The sequence below is a fragment of the Oratosquilla oratoria genome, chromosome 7 (assembly GCF_046742065.1).
Source record: "Oratosquilla oratoria isolate Oo_2021 chromosome 7, ASM4674206v1, whole genome shotgun sequence".
NCBI classification, from domain to species: Eukaryota; Metazoa; Arthropoda; class Malacostraca; order Stomatopoda; family Squillidae; genus Oratosquilla; species Oratosquilla oratoria.
The window spans coordinates 41,029,815-41,048,561 of record NC_134783.1 but is presented as its reverse complement, the minus strand read 5'-3'; the positions used below and the strand labels follow the sequence as shown (position 1 = coordinate 41,048,561).

The window sequence follows — 18,747 nt, the reverse complement described above, 5'->3', positions numbered from 1 at the left end:
CACTCATTTCTCACTCTATCTTCAAATATGATTACATAATTACTATTATCATTCTGAGAACATTTCTTTGATACAGAAATATATCAAGAAATGTTTGTTCAAGTAATGAATCATAAATCAATCATTCTTATTTACATTTAAATTTTTATACACCAGTGAACAATCAAGTGTCTATATGAAAACTTTTGAATAAGTGCTACACACAGGAACCAACAAAGAGACATAAGAGAGGAAGAGTTTAAATATTTTTGAGATGAAATGTCTAAGAAGTATGGTAGGGGTTACAAGGCTGGATAGAGTGAGAAACGAGGAGGTGAGGAGAGCGGGGGTGGAAAAGGAGATGATGATAGGGTTGATGAAGAGTATTGGGATAGTTTGGATACATGGAAAGAATGAGTGAGGAAAGATTAGTAAAAGAAGTGTGAAATTGATTGATTGATTAATTAGAGTGGGCAAAAGCCCGGCACAGGGTCGTTAGACCATTCGTGCCATGGGATAAAATAGATAACGAGGTTAAAATATTAGATTCTAAAAATTAAAAAAAAAAAAAACTACAACGTTATTGTCTGACTAATTATTAAAATAATTACGAAATATATACGAAGCCTAGACATTAAGTAGCGAACTACAATAGAAGTAAGATTACCAATACATAGGTATGACACAGTTAAGATTAAATATAATAGAATAAATTAACGTCTTTTAAAAATCCTACAAGGGGTTGTATCATGGGTGTAGCACCAAGCATCTTACGGAGGTCAGGAGGGAGGCCCCACTTCCGCCGCCAAGGCTCGTAGTATCTGCACTCGAGCAGGAAATGACGAACGGAAAAGGGAGAGCCACACCTCTCGCAAGAAGGGGGAATCCGGGGAAGAGAGAATAAAAATTCGTGGGTTATCTTTGAAGGAGTGTCGTGGGTGGTGAGAATTTGAAGAATTAATTAGAGTGCCGCCCCCCGATGGGGGACGGCTTAAGTTGGCCATCATGGGGTTTACGAGATTCGCGTCCCATAGGAGTTTTTTGAGGTAAGGTCTTGGCTCTCTGGTCTCTTTCTTTCGGTCTTTGTTCTGGTGATTTAGAAGATGGATCGGGATTAGGAGGCGGTTGTTTCCTCGACGGATCTGGCGTGGTTTTGATAGGGTGAGGCTGTGTAAGCTTTTTATTGGATTTGGGGGACACTGAGGGAGGAGGCTGAAGGGAGGTGTTGGAGGGCGCGGTCTTGGATGGGCGGTCGTTCGAGTCACCGTCGGGCAGGGGTCGTTTCTGGGGAAGCTTCTTGCCGGAAAGGGCAGGGGGATGTTTAGGTAACTGCGGGAATGATGGAAGGTCCAAGAGTGAAGTTGTGGAGTTGCTTGGGCTCTTCATCATAACGTCTTCGGTGTCAGGAATCTCCCCATCCTGCACAGACGACGGGGTGGAAATGGATGTCATCTGGGGGAAGTCACTCATTGATGAAGAGTTTGTGCTAGATTGCGCCAATGGGGGCTGAGAGTACGATTGTCCCGAAGTGGGGGGCTTTTTTTCAAAGGATGGTGTGGGCGATCTATAGACCTTAGTTGAAGATTTTGATGACTTGCTAGGCTTAGTGTTGTTCTGGGGCAATTGTGACTTACTGGCTTCAGGGCGCTTCTTCGGTGATCCATCAGAAGACATTACGGGTCGAGAAGAAGGATTAACTGGATCCAGAGTGCCAAGATTGGGTGTATTTGTCAGATGTGGAGGGGGAGAATCAAGTATGAGATTACTGTCGGTGACGCGAGATATGACACGTTGGGAGGTCGACTGGCGTGAAGATTGAGAGGATTGTGCGGGGACGGTCGCGGCGGATGATGTGGTATCCGGATGTGATGATGAGGGAAGGAGCGACGGGTTAGCCTTTACTGAAGCCTTCGTTGCCGATGCGTAAGACGTGGGGCGCTGACCCCCCCGTAGGATGGCTGCCGCACCGCGAAAGCTGGTTCGGTTATTGTACGCAGTTTCCGAGACCAGTCTTTGCCAGGAGTGTTCCTCACACTCCCTCGAGAATGTGCGGTGAGTGCCATTACAAGCAGCGCAGTTTGGCGCAAGATCGCAGCATTCACCCTCAGTGACGTGGGATGGTTTGGCGCAGTTGCGGCAGAGGGCAGGAGAACTACAGATCTTGGAGGAGTGACCGTACCGCAGGCAGTGGGTGCATGTCCTTGGCGATTGAACGTAGGACCTAACCGTACAGCGGTGGGGCCCAATCACGATCACGTCTGGGGGATTTGAGTTGGAGAACTTTAATATTATCAGCGGTGTTGGGACAAACTTTTGTTCTTCTGGGCTATACTTGGATACTACGTGGGCATCCAAGACGTTCTGGGGGCACATGTTAAGAAGGGTAGTGGTTGGAAGGCTACTAAGGGAAGAGTTAAAAATCTTACCCTTTGAGCCATTATAGTCATCATATGGAGAAATCTTGAGGATTCCTCTGCCATAAAAATCTCCGGACGTACCCTGGAGCATAAATCCCTGGTGGGGTTTTACCTTCACTAGGTAGGTGTTGCGACCAAAGCGCGTGAAGGTTTCTGGAGTGAGTGGAGGGTTGGCGATCATTTTGTTGATCATATTAAATACTAGGACATCGTTACTGCCCTCCTCGACAGTCACTAGGTTATACACGGGGGCTAAAGCATAGGGATGGGGACGTTCAGGGAGCTCGGGAGTAAGGTATGTATCATTAGGGACGAAGTCATCGTCTTGTTCTTCAATATTTGATATTTTTAGGATGGAACATTTCAAGGTCGAATCCGCGATTTTATTACCATTGAGGGCAACGCTGGCTGCAATGCATTCTGATGGAGCTAAGAAACGCACATAAAAGTTGTTATAATTTGACTTAACACGAAGAGAAATACGTTCGATAGTACAAAAGGGGTAACTAGCTTCATGAGCTCGAAAAAGTTTAGGCGCCTTGGGGCATGTTCGATGCCAAGGAGTCTTTTATTCGGGGTAGACGACACTGTCTTACCAGCTGCGTCAGCTGGAGCCGGATTTGGGGGGCCGGCTACCCCACTACAAGATTTTTTCATGATTGGCTGCCAGAGCCAGGTTGTAGTGAGGATAGGGAGGACGGCACCAGGCGGAGCCTCACGCCTGGGCTAGGACTTGGATCGTAATCCTACTGCACTGGCTTACCGTGCTGCAATGCAGGCGCCCTTCGAGGTGGCATGATACCCTGCCACCAACAAACCTATTGTCAGGGACGTATTACCGTAGGATGGGTGTAGCGCCGCTACTGAGAGGGGCGGTTGAAAGTTAGGTCGGAGGGAGGGGACAGCAAGCGGAAGAGAAGGAAAGAGTGGAAAAGGAAGTCTAAGAGGAAGCCCTGTGCGGGGAAACAAGAGCCCCGCCCGGGGATCGGCATTAGTCGCCTCTTACGACACGCAGCCGACGTGGCGGGGGCTATATTCTATACTACACCCCCTAGCCCCAGGGGGTATAGAAGTGTGAAAGGCAGAGGTGGATGGACTGAACATGAGAGGACAACCAAGGATGAGATGGATGGATGAGGTAAAATGTGTGTTGACCAAGAGTGGTATGTCTGTTGAGGAAGGAAGGGAGAAGGCAGGAGATAGTTGTGAGTGGAGAATGGCTGTGTATGGATAATACTGTGATGCATGGGAGTGGGTGGAGGTTGGGGGGTGTTAGGTTGTGGTTACATGTGAATATTTTGACATAGCTCAAAGGGATTTCTCCCCATCTTCAATGTTACTACATGAAGGGATGGAGATGGGGTGTCGCTAATTAAATGAAGTGGCCTTGTTGTGTCTTGCTGCACTGCTTCTGATCCAGGGTGATGGGCAAGATGCAAGGATGACCCACCATCCAAGAGGAGCCAAGTGAAAGGGAGAGAGGGGTGGTGAATAGGGGTGGAATGGGTGGGAATGAAATGGGTGGGAGTGGAATTATGCCTCTTGACTTTGGCTATCTCCCCTGTAATGGAGAAAAAGCCCTTGGAACATGTACATGTGACCATCTTCAAAAACCTGTCAACACCTTCATCTCCATGTACAGGTGCAGCCCTAACACTGTCTCTGGAATAGGCCCAAGTTTCCTCTTTATCAATTTGAACTATATTTTCTATACCTTTTCACATAAAGACAGCCAACAACTGGCAATCACTCCCATCCTATTACAACTATAAACCAGTGACAGAGTCCCACACTAATAAAAAGACAACTATCCAATATTTCTTCCCAAAGAGATCTGTGGAAGGGGCCCATGAACAATATCAGCCATTATGAGCCTTCAGGCTTTCAATTAGTGAAACTTAAAGACACAACAGTGATTATTACCGTTTCCATTCTGTTCACATTTTCATGTCAGAAAACTAGACTTTGCATTAAACAACAAAAGTATATCTAATCATTGTACACATTTTATTTACTGTTTGCAAAAATATCTTCTGTTGATCAAGGATTCCATGTTAAAGAAAATTCAATTTCAATAATAACTATCTACCAAAGGTGGGGATTAAGGGAGTTAGTGATGGAGTTTGGGAAGGTATGCAATTAGAGAGAGTTGAAGGTAAATGTGGGTAAAAGAAAGGTGATGAGATGTACATGGGGAGAAGATGGTAATGAGTTGGAAGTAAGTCTTAAAGGAAAGAGGCTGTAAGAAGTGGATAGTTTTAGGTATTTGAGGTCGCACATGGTAAGAAAGGGAGGAATGGCAGAGGAAGTAAATTGTAGACTGAGATAAACAAGTTGCCTTGGGGGATTAAAAAGTGTAATGAGAAATGGGCATTTGTGAATGAATACAAAGAGTTTATATGAAGGGGTGTTTGTGCCGACAGCACTACGTGGAGCAAGGACATGGAACTAAAGAGACAGAGGAGAAGTTTAAATGCATTTGAAATGAAATGTCTGAGAAGTATGGTAGGGGTTACAAGGTAGGATAGAACGAGAAATGAGGAAGTGAGGAGGAGAGTGGGGGTGGAAAAGGAGATGGCAGATAGGGTTGGTAAAAGAGTATGGTGATGGTTTGGACACATGAAAAGAATGATTAAAGAAAGATGAGTAAAGGAGTGTGGAAGGTAGAGGTGGAAGTGAATTTGAGGGGATGACCGAGGATGAGATGGATGGATGGGGTGAAAGGGGTATTGAGCAAGAGGGGAATGTCTGTTGACTATGAGAGGGCAGGAGATAGGGGTGAGTGGAGAATGGCTGTGTATAGATGATCCTGTGATGCAAGGGAGGAGGTGGGGGATCGGGGGTAGGTTAGGGAGTGGTTATGTTTAACTGATATTCGTCTGCAGCCTAAAGGGATTTCTCCCATTCTTCTCTTTTTCTGCATGAGGGGATGGTTGCTGATTAAGTGAAGCAGCCTTCCTGTGGATGTGCTGTGTCTTGCTTGAAGCAGCCTTCCTGTGGAAGTGCTGTGTCTTGCTGCATTGTTTCTGACCCAGGGCAGCAGGCGGGTTAAAGGGATAACCCATCATCCACAAGTAGCTAAGATGGGAGGGAGGAAAGTGTGGTGGATGGCAGTGGAATGAATGGGAGTGAATACATGCCTTTTGACATGGCTACCTCCCCTGTAAGGAGAAAAAAAACTTGGGATAGATAGACCAAAGGTGTTCCAACTGGTAGCCAAAGCCTTACAAACAAAAAACAAATTACTCTCAGTCATTTTCCTTACCATGAAATAACTACATTTCCAAACTATTCTTGGCCAAAAAACTTTTAATACCATTCTGTAGCTACTCCCAAAAATTATATGATTTTTTTCAAAACAAAAATGTTATGTAAAACATAAAATTCTGCATCAACATATCTCGCACTTACAAAGTATTGACTGTAATCCACAATGCTGGTGAAAATGCTGATGATCCAGAAGAACCCGGACACTATTCCCATAACAAAATCAATTAGCGCAGATGGAGTGTGGTGGCAGATCATGTAGACCACTGGTAACACCACAGTCACACCAATCATTTCTCGTACATGGTCTACCACAAGTCTGGCAAAGAGAATTAAGTTGCATTACAACATCAGGTGCAGGTGAGTGAAAATAGCTATTTCATTATAATCACCAAGTACTGTACAGGGTATTGCCTACACGTTTCATGTGGTCAAATTGTTAGGTATTTTAGTGACACCACTATGGATGGTCATGCAGCATTCTTTAATGATCAGAAACCACTCTCCATTTAAAAGAAGAATTATGATAAGTTTTAACTTTTACTATTATTCATTTCTGTAACCATCCTTAAATCTCCCACTTACCACATGTAAAACTCCACCCTTTCAGAGCAATCATTTCCCCAAAAATAGAAATAGTGGTTATTTTTTATCATCTCAAAAAATCTTCCAGCAACCCATCTTCAAAATCTGTTCATGCTCAGAACCTCTACTTTGTGGTGCAACCCTGAGGGGTTGCCACTCACTCCTCAGACTAAGCCTAAGAGCTATCTTATCAAATTTTTAGTTATTGGACATTCTACATTAAAAGAGTACTGATTATCTTTAGAAGATGGTACAAGTGTCACATCACAATTTTCTTGATGGGTGGGTGGGGCATCCAGTTTCATATATATATATATATATATATATATATATATATATATATACATATATATATATAAATATATATATATATATACATATATATATGTATATATATACATATGTATATATATATATATATACATATATATATATATATACATATGTATATATGTATACATACATACATATATATATATATATATATACATATATATATATACACATGTCCTTGAGACTTATGAATGGTCATGGCAAACGCTGATTGAATTGAAAACTGAATTCTTGCAAACGGAATATTGTCTCCTTCAGATAAAACAATTTTCAATCTTGGAATTAGAAGATTGTGACGTCATGTCGTCGTTGCTTGGAATACTACACATCATATGATTTATATATATATATATATATATATATATATATATATATATATATATATATATATATATATATATATATATATATATACACACATATATATATTTGAAACTGGACCCCCACCCACCCATCAATAAAATTGTGAAGTGATACTTGTACTATCTGTTAAAAATAAACAGTACTCTTTTAATGTAGAATCTCATATAACTAAAAATACTTTTGATTTTAGTTAGAGCAGTCAGCTGTATAACCCCCTTTCTTGACCCCCTCATGCTGATAAAGATAAGACAGGGAGAAATCCCTTTAGGCTGCATCAAAATATTATCTAAATTTAACCACTCCCTAACCCACCCCCTCCCTTCCTTGCATTAGAGGATCATCTATACAAAGTCACTCTCAACTCATCCCTATCTCCTGTCATCTCCCTCTCTTGCTCAACATCCTCTTCACCCCATCCATCCATCTCATCCTCAGTTGTCCCCTCAAGTTCACTCCACCTCTGCTTTCTACACCTCTTTTACTAATCATTCATAACTCATTCTTTTCAGTAAATAAATAAATAAATAAATTAATAAATATATATATATATATATATATATATATATATATATACACACATTGTATTTTATCGAACATAAAAAAATCATGGCAGTATGATTAAAAGATCACATTTAATAATCACTACCATAAACTCTCTTCCCCTCACCCCACCAAAAAAATTGTGAAATGATCACTGGCAGATGGTACTGAAGTAAATGTGTATCTTCCTGAATCTTATCATAATATCATATAACCATTTTCAAGGGCAAAGCTTATCACTAATTCCTTCACCCTTGTGATGTACTACATAATTCTATTCTAGGTAACTCAATGAAACTTTATTCAACATGGAGAGGGAGAACTGGGTGAAACTAAATAATCTAAAAACATTTTGAAGTACCCCTCAAACCACAAACAGATTTCAGTGAATTTGACTGTATTTATCTGGAGAGAGGGGAGGTGGTGTTTATGTGGTGCATATGAGATGTGGAGAACTTTCCAAATTAAAGAGTATCATATCCAAACAATTACAAAAAAATAAATAACCCATACATCACTCCTTCTAAGAAAACATATTTGGTATTCTATGTAAAACCTACCTTCCTATTTTTTCAGAGAGTCTGTCAAGCAAATGTAAAGGAAGAAGAGCCAAGGAGAAGGAGAGAAGAGCTCCTGAAGCTTGAACTTCGCCTAGCCAGTTCTTGGTCCATTCGCAAAGGCGATGTTTGAAGGGATGCAACACTGACCCACATAATACGGCCCATAGTAGTGGTCGAATGAACGGCTGTAACAAAAGCATAATAAAACTAAGTACATGGACAATATCCGATATTAAACTGCACTTATTCATTATTCAGTTACTTTCACAAATAATGATGTTCCTCTACACCTCTATCCTACACCTGAAAATAAATTGTGTACATTATAACAATGGAAAAGTGTGTTTTAGTCTCTAAAAGTTTTTACTCTTTATCCTCCTCACCTCCTCATTTCTCAGGCTAGAAAGAGTGAGAAATGAGGTGAGGAGGAAAACAGGGGTGGAAAGGGAGTTGGGAGATAGGGTTGATGAAAGAGTATTTGGATGGTTTGGACACATGGAAAGAATGAGTGAAGAAAGATTAGTAAAAGAAGTGTGGAAGGCGGAGGTGGAAGGAGTGAATATGAGGGGGCGTCCTAGGATGAGATGGATGGATGGGGTGAAAGGGGCTTTACAAAAGAGAGGAATGTCTGTGGAGGAAGGACGGGAGAAGACAGAAGATAGGGGTGAATGGAGAGGGGTTGTGTATAGATGAGGCTGTGATGCATGAGGGGGAATGGGTGGGGGATGGGGGTGAGGAAGTATGTATGAAAAAAAATTTTGACGCAGCCCGAGGGGATTTCTCCCCGTCTTCTCCTTTTCTGCATAAGGGGATGGAGAGGGGGGTCGCCGAATTTATGAAGCGGCCTTGCTGTGGATGTGCTGTGTCTTGCGACACTGCTTCTGACCCAGGGCAGTGGACAGGATGCAGGGATGACCCGTCATCCAGGAGGTGCCAAGATAGGAGGGAGGGAGGAGGGTGGAGGGGAGTGGAATACATGGGAAATGAAATGAGTGGGAGTGATTTCTATGCCTTTTTCTTTTTGGCAACCCCCCCCCGTGTAAGGGGGAAAAAGCCTTTGGTATATGTATATATGTATCCTTCATTTCTAAAGAAATACTACAATTGACCATAAACAAATCCTCATGCCTTAAATATCATTGCAATAAACATACCACGAAAATTGTGTGTGTGTGATTCACCATAGTCTTGGATCATGTGTTGGACTCACGATCAAAAACTACTATCCTCTTGGATGAGACCTCAGAGCTCATATATGACCAATCTATAGGTAATGCTGTGACCTAACACACACACACACCCAACTCCCTGCCCACAATAGTTGGAGTAACAACTCACCGCAGCGATACTGAAATTATTTCAGCCCTGGGTGGGATTCAAACCCAGACCACTGGAGTAACTGTTGCAAACACTACCACTGCATGAATGTGTATTTTTCTTTTTCACTTTCACTTGGTCTTTGGATCACGTGTTGGACTCGTGATCGACAGCTATTTCCCTCCTGGAAGAGAGCTCAGAGCTCGTAGGTCCAATCTATGGGTAATGCTATGACCTTGCACACACACACACCCCCCCAACTCCCCGCCCACGAGAGTCAGAGTAACGACCCGAAGCGCAGCGGTACCGAAATAATTTCGGCCCTGGGCAGGATTCGAACCATGAGCTGCGGGCCACTATTGTGGCAGCTCAGTGCTCTACCAACTACGCCACCGAGTCGTGTCGTGTGTTTTTACCTAATTGTGTTATACAGGAAAGGAGCAACGCTCATTGGATCCTGTCTCTTATTCTTTAATTTTCTAAAATATAGACTCAAATTCATGTATGGTTCCAACTTAATCTATATCATTGATTTCCAATTATCATATTTAGATTTGAACTAATGTATTGTTTGACCTTGGGCTATATCACCTTCTAAGCTATTCCACATATTTATACATCTATATGGAAAACTGTATTTCACATCTTTTCGACATGTGATCTTTCTTAATTTATTTGCATGACCTCTTAAAGCCCTCCCATCTTTAATCAGATCCCTTCTATCAATGCAATCTATCCCGTTCAGTGACCTGAACACTGTAATCATGTCACCTCTTTCTCTTCGATCTTTCAAAGTTGGCAGACCCAGTCTTTCCTCATATGGTTTATCTGCCAGGCTGGGGCCCAGTTTGATTGCTGACCTTTGTATTCTTTCAATCTTGTTCACATCCTTCACTCTGTTTGGGTACCATATCACTGACACATATTCCAGTCTTGGACATATCAGGGTTTCAGCGAGTTTTTCATCATCTCTTCATCCATATAATGGAATGCCACTTTAATCTTCTGCAGTAGCCCATATGTCTCTCCCACAATCCTGCTGATATGTCTGTCAGGTGACAAGTTGTCTTTTATCAACACTCCCAAGTCTTTCTCCTCTTTTGCTTTTGTAATGTGTTCACTTCCCAATTAATAGTTTAAGGATGGCCTTTTGCCGCTATTGCCATTTCCAGTACTCTGCATTTTATGGTATAGAACTTCATTTTCCATTTTTGGCTCCATGCATAAATACTGTCTACATCTTTTTGCAATATTCTATCATCCTCATTTTTTACTCTTTCATGATTTTGCATCATCTGCAAACTTGTTGTTCTTTCCATCAAGTCGTCATTAACAGACAAGAAACATTATTGGTGCAAGTACTGAACCTTGTGGAACTTCGCTCATTACTGCCCTCCAGCTTAACATCTTGTCCTTTACTACTGTCCACGTGTATCTTTCCTTCAAAAAGTCTTTAATCCATCCTAATAGTCTGCCTCTCAGTCCTCCAACATGCTCCAATTTCCACATAAGTCATCTGTGAGGTACTTTATCAAATGCCTTCTCTAGGTCCACTTACAAGCAGTCCACCCAGCCCTCTCTCTTGCAGCACATCAATCACTCTCAAGTAAAAATTTAAAGGTTTGACACACATGACCTTCCAGACCTGAAGCCAAATTGACTGTAATAACAATAATACATGGTTTATTGGGTATAGCAGCATTACTGCTGATGCTCATAGTGACCCATCTTTGTATCTTGCAACATCTAGTTTGTTCTTAAATTCTTGTATAGTGTTTGCACACACTATTGTTTCCTCCAATTTGTTTCAGACATCTACCACTCTGTGAGTTAAACTTTTTTTTTCAGATCTCTTCTATATCATTTTTGAGCTTCTTTTTATGTCCCCTTTTTTCTTTTATCCCACTTTATAAGTCTTTTCTGTCAAGGACTTCCATGATTTTATAAATGGCCAGTAGATCTCCTCTTTCTCTTCTTTGTTCCAGGGTTGGTAGTTCCAGCTTGGAAATTTTTTATTCATATGTCAATTTAAGCGCTGGATGTCCATACTGTCGCAGCATACTCCAATTTTGGTCTTATCAGTGTGACTAATATTTTCTTTACCATTACCTCATCCAAGTAGTTAAAGGCCACCTTTATTGATCTTAGCAAATTGTAGGTTTCTCCAACTATTCTGTTAAAATGCTTGTCTGGTGACATGTCTTTGTTAATAATTACTCCTAGGTCCTTTTCTGAACTAATTTTTTTCACTTCCTTTGTACCAATTTTATATTGCCCTGATATTCTATTTTTACTTTTTCCAAACTCCATTATTCTACATTTCTTGATGTTGAAGTTCACTTCCCACTTTTGGCTCCAGATCTGTATTTACCTAGTTGTATTATACGGGAAGGGAGCTATGCTCATGGTGACCCATCTTTGTATCTTTCAGCATAAAGTTTATTCTTAAAATCTTGAATAGTGTTTGCACACACTGTTTCTTTGTCTAATTTGTTCCAGGTATCGATCACTCTGTGTGGGAAGCTATTTTTTCAGATCTCTTCTGTAATCATCTTGAGTTTCTTTTCATGTCCTCTTGTTTTTCCATTGTCCCATTTCAATAAATCATTCTTATCTGTGTGTATTTACCATTTGTATTTACCTAGTTGTATTCTACAGGAAGGGGAGCTATGCTCGTGGGGTCCCATCTTCATATCTCATTTTATCTAAACTATTTTTAAATTCATGTATTGTTTTTGCACACACCACTTTCTCATCTAACTTGTTCCAACTGTTTATCAAATCTCCTCTCTTCTTTGCTCTAGTGTCTGTAGTTCAAGTTTTTCTAGTCTCTCTTCATATGATAGTTTTGAGAGCGTTGGTGCCAGTTTTGTAATTGCTCTTTGTATTCTTTCAAGTTTTTTTATACATTTTTTTGTACTTGGTGACCATATTGTTGCTGCATATTCCAATCTTGGTCTTATCAGGGTGATTAGGATTTTCTTCACCATTTCTTCATTCAGGTATGTAAATGCAACTTTGATTGTTCTTATTAAATTATAAGTTTCTCCAAAAATCTTATTTATATGTTTCTCAGGTGACATATTATTCATAACAATGACTCCCAGGTCCTTCTCATTTTCTACTTTTTTTATTCCTTCTTCTCCCAATTTATATGCTCCTGTTATTCTGTTTTTGCTTTTTCCAAATTCCATTATACTACACTTTTTTGTATTGAACTCCATCTCCCACTTCCTACTCCATTCCTGTACTATATTTAGATCTCTCTGTAGTGATTCACAATCTTCTTCAGTTTCCACTCTTTTCAGTAGTTTTGCATCATCTGCAAAGAAGCTCATATAGCTTTCTATTCCTTCATCCATATCATTAATATATATAGCAAACATTATTGGGGCCAGTACTGTTCCCTGCGGAACACCGCTTATTACTTCATCCCATTTTGAGTGCTGGTTTCTTATCACTACTCTCATTTTTCTTTCTTGCAAAAAGTCTTCCATCCAATTTAGTAGTTTGCCCTGTATTCCTCCTTCAGTTTCTAATTTCTTAAGCAACTTCTTATGTGGTACTTTGTCAAAAGCTTTCTTTAGGTCTAGAAATGCACAGTCCGCCCATCCATCTCTTTCTTGTATTATATCTATTAGCCTTGAATAGAAACATATTAAATTGGTGACGCATGATCGTCCTTGTCTGACTCCAAATTGCCTTGGATTTAACACTTTGTTTTTTTCTAAATATTTTACCCATCTACTTTTGATAATTCTTTCACAAATTTTTGCTATTGTACTTGTTAGAGAGACTGGTCTATAGTTTGTAGGTTCTTCTTTATTTCCTCCTTTATATATAGGTACTATATTTGCTTTTTTCCAATCTTCTGGAACTTTTCCTTCTTTCAAGGAACTGTTTAGTATGCTATGTATTTTGTCTGCCAGTTCATTCCTGCATTCTTTCAGTATCCAGTTTGCTATATCATCTGGTCCATGCGATTTTCTGACATCAAGATTACTCAAGTGTGTCAATATTTCATTCTTTGTTACTTCTATTTCTTCCATAGGGGGGACTTTCTCTTTCCATTCAATCTCTTCAGGTTGTATGTTCTCCCTTGTAAACACTGATTTAAAATGTTTGTTCATAATTTCCGCCATTTCCATTTCCTCAGTGTATTCAACTCCCTCTTGTCTTAATTTCTCTAGTCTTGTTTGTTTTTCAGTTTATTGTTTACAAATCTGTAGAATAGTTTTGGTTGATCTTTACATTTTTCTATGACATCTTTTTCATATTTTCTCTTTTCCTCTCTGCACGTTTGTACATATTCATTTCTATAACCGGTATATATTTTCCATTTTTCAGGTCTTCTGTCTTTTTTTCCATCTGGTCCAGGCTTTGTCTCTTTTGTCTTTTAGCTCCCTACAACTTTTGTTGTACCAGCATTTTACATATTCTTTTTCTTGTTTTTGTCTTGGGACATACTTTTCCACTCCTTTTTTGTAAATTTTTGTCAAAATATTCCATTTCTCTTCCACTGTTGTTTCTTCTTTGTATATTTCTTCCCAGTTTTCTTGTTGAAAGAATTCTCTTATTTTATCAAAGTTTGTTTTTTCATACATCATTCTTCCTTTTCTATATTGCTCATTTCTTTTCCTATATTTTTCTTCATTAAGTTCCAGTTCAATCAATATGTGGTCACTTTTACTTATTGGTGTTTTATATTCAATCTTGTCCACTATTCTAGGTTCAGATGTAATTATTAAGTCTAGTCTCAATGGTTCTTCTTCATTTCTATACCTGGTGTTCTCCTGTATCCATTGTGTCATTGTATGGTCAGTAATCATCTCAAGTAGAGTGTTTCCCCATGAGCCGTCTCCACCCTTTACTGTCATTTCTTCCCAGCAGATTTCTTTGCAATTAAAGTCGCCCATTATAACTATTCTTCCTCCATCTTCCATTATTTTATTTAATGTTATCTTTGTGTCCTCTAACATACTTTTATGTTCACTCTCCTCCCATGAGGCTGTTTTCGGAGGCACATAATTTATCAAAAATTTTCTGCTCTTCTTATCTCTGTCTTCCACTTCTATCATAATCATCTCTACTGTATTCTTTCCATATATGACACCCTTCACGTTTATATCCTTCTTAGTCAGGAACATAACTCCACCCCCTTGCTTTTTCTCTCTGTTTTTAATCCAATAATTATATGCATCATGTCCTACACTGTTGGGTGGTAGTGGGCCTTTTAATTTTGTTTCTACAATTCCCATTATGTCCGGTTCTTTTTCTTTCAAATAATCATTCAGCTCATTCAATCCTGTTATTAATCCATCTATATTTGTGTAAGACACTCTTAGTTTTCTGTCACTTCCATTGTGTTCTCTGTTTCCCTTTTGTTTTTCTCTTGTATGTCGAACTGCCTTAGTTTCATATTCACTACTCTCCAATAGAATCTCTCTTTCTCTGACTCTGTTCTGTTCTCGTTTTTTGTCTTAGCTTCAAGTCTTTTCTGCTTTTCTTCCTCTCTTTCCTCTTTATTCATTTCCCTTTCTATCCATACCTTTTTATATTGTTCACTTGTTGCTAGTTTCCCTGTTTTGGATAAGATATTCTCTGCCGTCGTTTGTGACCTGAATTTAATCTTAATTGGTCTGGTCTTATCTTTACTATACTTTCCGAGCCTGAATTTTTCCTCAATTTCCTTCATAATTTCTGGTTCATCTTCCTGAACTAATTTTAGTAAACTGCTTACTTTTTCATTTTCCTCATTGGTTCTTGAGGTTCTATCTGGGTTATGTTTCTCTTCCATTCCTAATATAATTATACATTTCTTTTTGTCAGCTAAGTCTCTTACTATATTCTCCTTCTGTCTCATCACTTTAATAACTGAGTCTTCAGTTTGTTCTCTCATTTGCTGTTTAATTATATCAGTAAATGCAACTTTACTGTTTTCTTTTATTGACTTCCATCCCTCTCTGTTTTCTTTACTATTCCTCTTCAATTCCTCATTCTCCACCTTTACTTCTTTTAACTGCCTTTTCAGGTTTTCTATTTCATCAGTTAAGTTTTTGTTCGCCTTCTCTAGTTCTTCCAATTTTTCAACCCTCCGTATAATATTGTTAACATGACCGAACCTACGCTCCAAGTCCTCGATCATCTTATCGACCTTCTCTACTAGTCTTGTCAGTTGGGGGGGGGGGCTTGTGTCCCCCCCACCCTCTTTAAATCCCTGGAAAATATTCTCATCACTTTCTACTGTATTGCTCTTATCTATACTTCTAATCTTTACATTTTTATTAGACATTTCATAGTCGTCGGGGGGCCGTTTGTTTACCTTTCGCCTGTCTGTCTGGGCCAAGTCTACTCCTTCCTCATTTCCCTCCCCTTCTCCTCTTTCCTACTACCCCACGAGCAATTTCCCCCCCACCCTGTAAATACAATAGGCACTTCTCTTTGCGTTGGGATCCACAATACTTCAATTTTCTTCAGAACGTCTTCTAAGCCGTCCGTTCGTTGAAGTGTGTGTGTGTGTGTATGCATAAACACACACAGACACACATGTACACTGATGATTCCCTTTTTTGTATTGTGGATAGCCCTGCTGAAGCATGCCTTCTCAATTCACAAAAGAAAAATACTGTAAGGAAGCTTCATAACCCTCTCACTCTACTCCCATTTATCCATCTAAATATAATAATGAAGATGAGAAGTATGAAAATGGAGGGGAAAGAAGAATGTAAAGAAAGAAGGAGCCTGGAAGAAAATAAAGTAGAAAGTCGAAGAAAAAGGGTTGTAGAGGGGGGAAAGTTACTCTTCCACTGAATAAAATCACCTGACAGTAATTAGCACAATGGCATAGGACTTAAAATGTAGAGCAAGAGGGTTAAGACAGAAAATCTTGAGTCATAGATAACACTTCATCCACAAGGTGTTGAGATAAGATGGGCATAGGGGTTTTGATTGTGTGTATGCTCTCACTTAGCTACCCCCTTATAGGGGGAATAAGGGGGTTTTGATATATGTATGGTTATTCCTCTGGATATGGTTATTGGTCAACAAAACATACATCATACTGAAGGTCTTCACCTTGTATGGAAAATGGCAGTGGCTAAGTCAACACCCACACATACAAAGGAAAAATCAAACTACTCCAGTCTCAATACCTCAGGGATGTAATTCTCCCTTATTACATTGCTAGTCAATAAAACAATAAAAATCATAAAAGACAATTTTTATTGAACATAAAACAAATCTAATAGAAAATATTAATTCCTTAATCATGTATGACTATCAAGCTTAGTCTTATCCCTGAGAGAAAGAAGAGAAGTAAATTTCAGGTGAATATAACCTACTACCTTAACACATGGACATTATCTAGAGTCTGTTCCCTGGAGCCCACTAGCTACTTTCCAAAGAAAAAGATGGTTTCTACCTTCATAATAAAAGAAAATGCCCCAGCTACTTTAAAATCATAATGACACCCCCAAATGAGCAAAGTGCATTAGATTATGCAATTAAAATCATTTCCATGTTGAACATTTTCATTTTGATTACATAAGCACTTGAAAAAAATCCCAGAACTTTTAAATAAAGCAGTATACAGTTTTGTTTTAAGAATATGTATATACACTTCCTTGCACATTCACCACCCATATAGATATAATATGGGTATATCATGGCATATATATTAACCTGTCAAAGAACCATATTGATATTAATATGCAAATCATGCATATGATATTGGCCCACAACATGTCACTGTTGTCCTCACTATACTTGATTATTGATATGGTAGTGGATTATCTATTGTTGTAACATGGAACAATTCAGTCTGGCATTGCAATTATGTGTAATTTACTTTCTGGTTCAAGATGTAAGCTCTTACCTTCTTAGTCAAGTACTTTCGAATACAATCCGGGCGGGGCAATAACGTCATCCTTATTTCTATTTTCCATTACATACATATTACTCACCACGTAGCCAATATACCATACGCAAACCAAAGCAACTAGACACAAGTTGATTTACAGATGCATAAAAATCAATGCCACTCAGTATGAGGGTTTAATTGCTCACCTGAAATATAAGGTAAACAGACCAGGCCGCGGCACTACCACCAGCCACGAACACCACGGCTCCTACATTATAGAAAGCATTTCGTAAAGCTTGATCATGGCCCTGAGGAACGAAACTCCTCCAGACCTGCTCTAATGGAGACCTCAGGGTGTCGCTGTAATCAGCCATGTCTCCATAAGACCAGGTGTTTATCGCACACTTCAGCGACAATATACCTCCACAAACCCCTTGGCCTCTACTTCCTACACTGATGACTGACTGTTCCAAAACAAGACATCATGTAACATGTAACACGCACAAACATCATAGAAAACGGATTCTGCTGTTTGTTATTTCTTTTCAATTTTTCTAGTAGGAAACGAAGTAAAAATATATCAATATCATAAATAAATAGCTATTTCCTCGTATTGCACTTGACATGATCGTATGAGAAATATGCACTAGAATCAAAGTTGTCATCTCCAACATAACTGAAGAACCCAGTTCAAAGAAAACCGATTACTCAGGAAATATGTTTCATGCTTGCTATTTCCATTCGACTTCATCTAGCTACATAGTATTATTATTACAAATGGAGAAGAAACCTAATGGATACCCAACATCAAATCAGATAAACTTTTATTTTCACTGTAGTAGCATGAAATCACTTTTTCCCTCCCAAAGTCAGGAGTGAAATGAACCTTCTTGTTTTCCAGTCCTCCCTATGGAAATTCGGACCGGTGATTGTGGACTAAGTAGCACTGCAACATTTGCTGTGAGCCAGGAGAATGTATTGGGTGAGGAGGGAGCACAAAATCAGTTTACCCTCAATTTTTACCAAGCCAATAACTCCAATTTTCTTACTACCCCCGGACGTCTCCACTGCGGCTTCTCACAATGATATTAGAACCACTTAATAATCGGACCCATCCGCGGACCTCGGACCTATTTTCGGACCTCTAATTATAACATGTTCTGAACAAGATAATGATATCAAATTTAGATGCATATATAGACAACTATCTAAAGACATTATACAACAATTTTTAGATAGCTTGGTCAAATACAAAGGTCTATTTGAAATGAATAACATCCTGGATCTCCAGCTAAAACGGGCCCAAGAATTCACCTTCGGATTTCCAATTAAAAATTGTTCTGAACAGGACATGTTCTAAAAGATAGATACACATACAGATAACTATCTAAAGGCATTATGTAAAAATCAGATAGTTTGGTCAAATACAAGTTTGAGATCAATAACATCTTAGACCTATTTCCCCTCTGTCCCATCTCACCTAGAACTACAGTGCTGTTATCTGGTGCAATATAAAAATATTAGTTTC

General features: G+C 39.4%; 1 protein-coding gene across 14 annotated transcripts in view; it reads right to left on the bottom strand.

Moving 5' to 3' along the window:
- Nucleotides 1–17,705, bottom strand: part of LOC143027103 (transmembrane protein 245) — an 83,618-nt gene extending 65,913 nt beyond the window's left edge. For 8 of the 14 annotated variants that reach the window (XM_076188076.1, XM_076188071.1, XM_076188078.1 and 5 more), the window contains exons 1-3: nt 17,426–17,704; nt 8,045–8,229; nt 5,808–5,982 (exon numbers count right to left, since the gene is read on the bottom strand). In XM_076188076.1, the coding sequence (XP_076044191.1) occupies nt 5,808–5,982; nt 8,045–8,229; nt 17,426–17,593 (528 nt within the window). In that variant the 5' untranslated portion in view covers nt 17,594–17,704. Of the gene's footprint in view, nt 1–5,807; nt 5,983–8,044; nt 8,230–17,425 lie in introns of all 14 variants that reach the window. The other 6 variants (XR_012966561.1, XR_012966562.1, XR_012966563.1 and 3 more) reach the window with 1 other exon arrangement.
- Nucleotides 17,706–18,747: the final 1,042 nt, after the last annotated feature.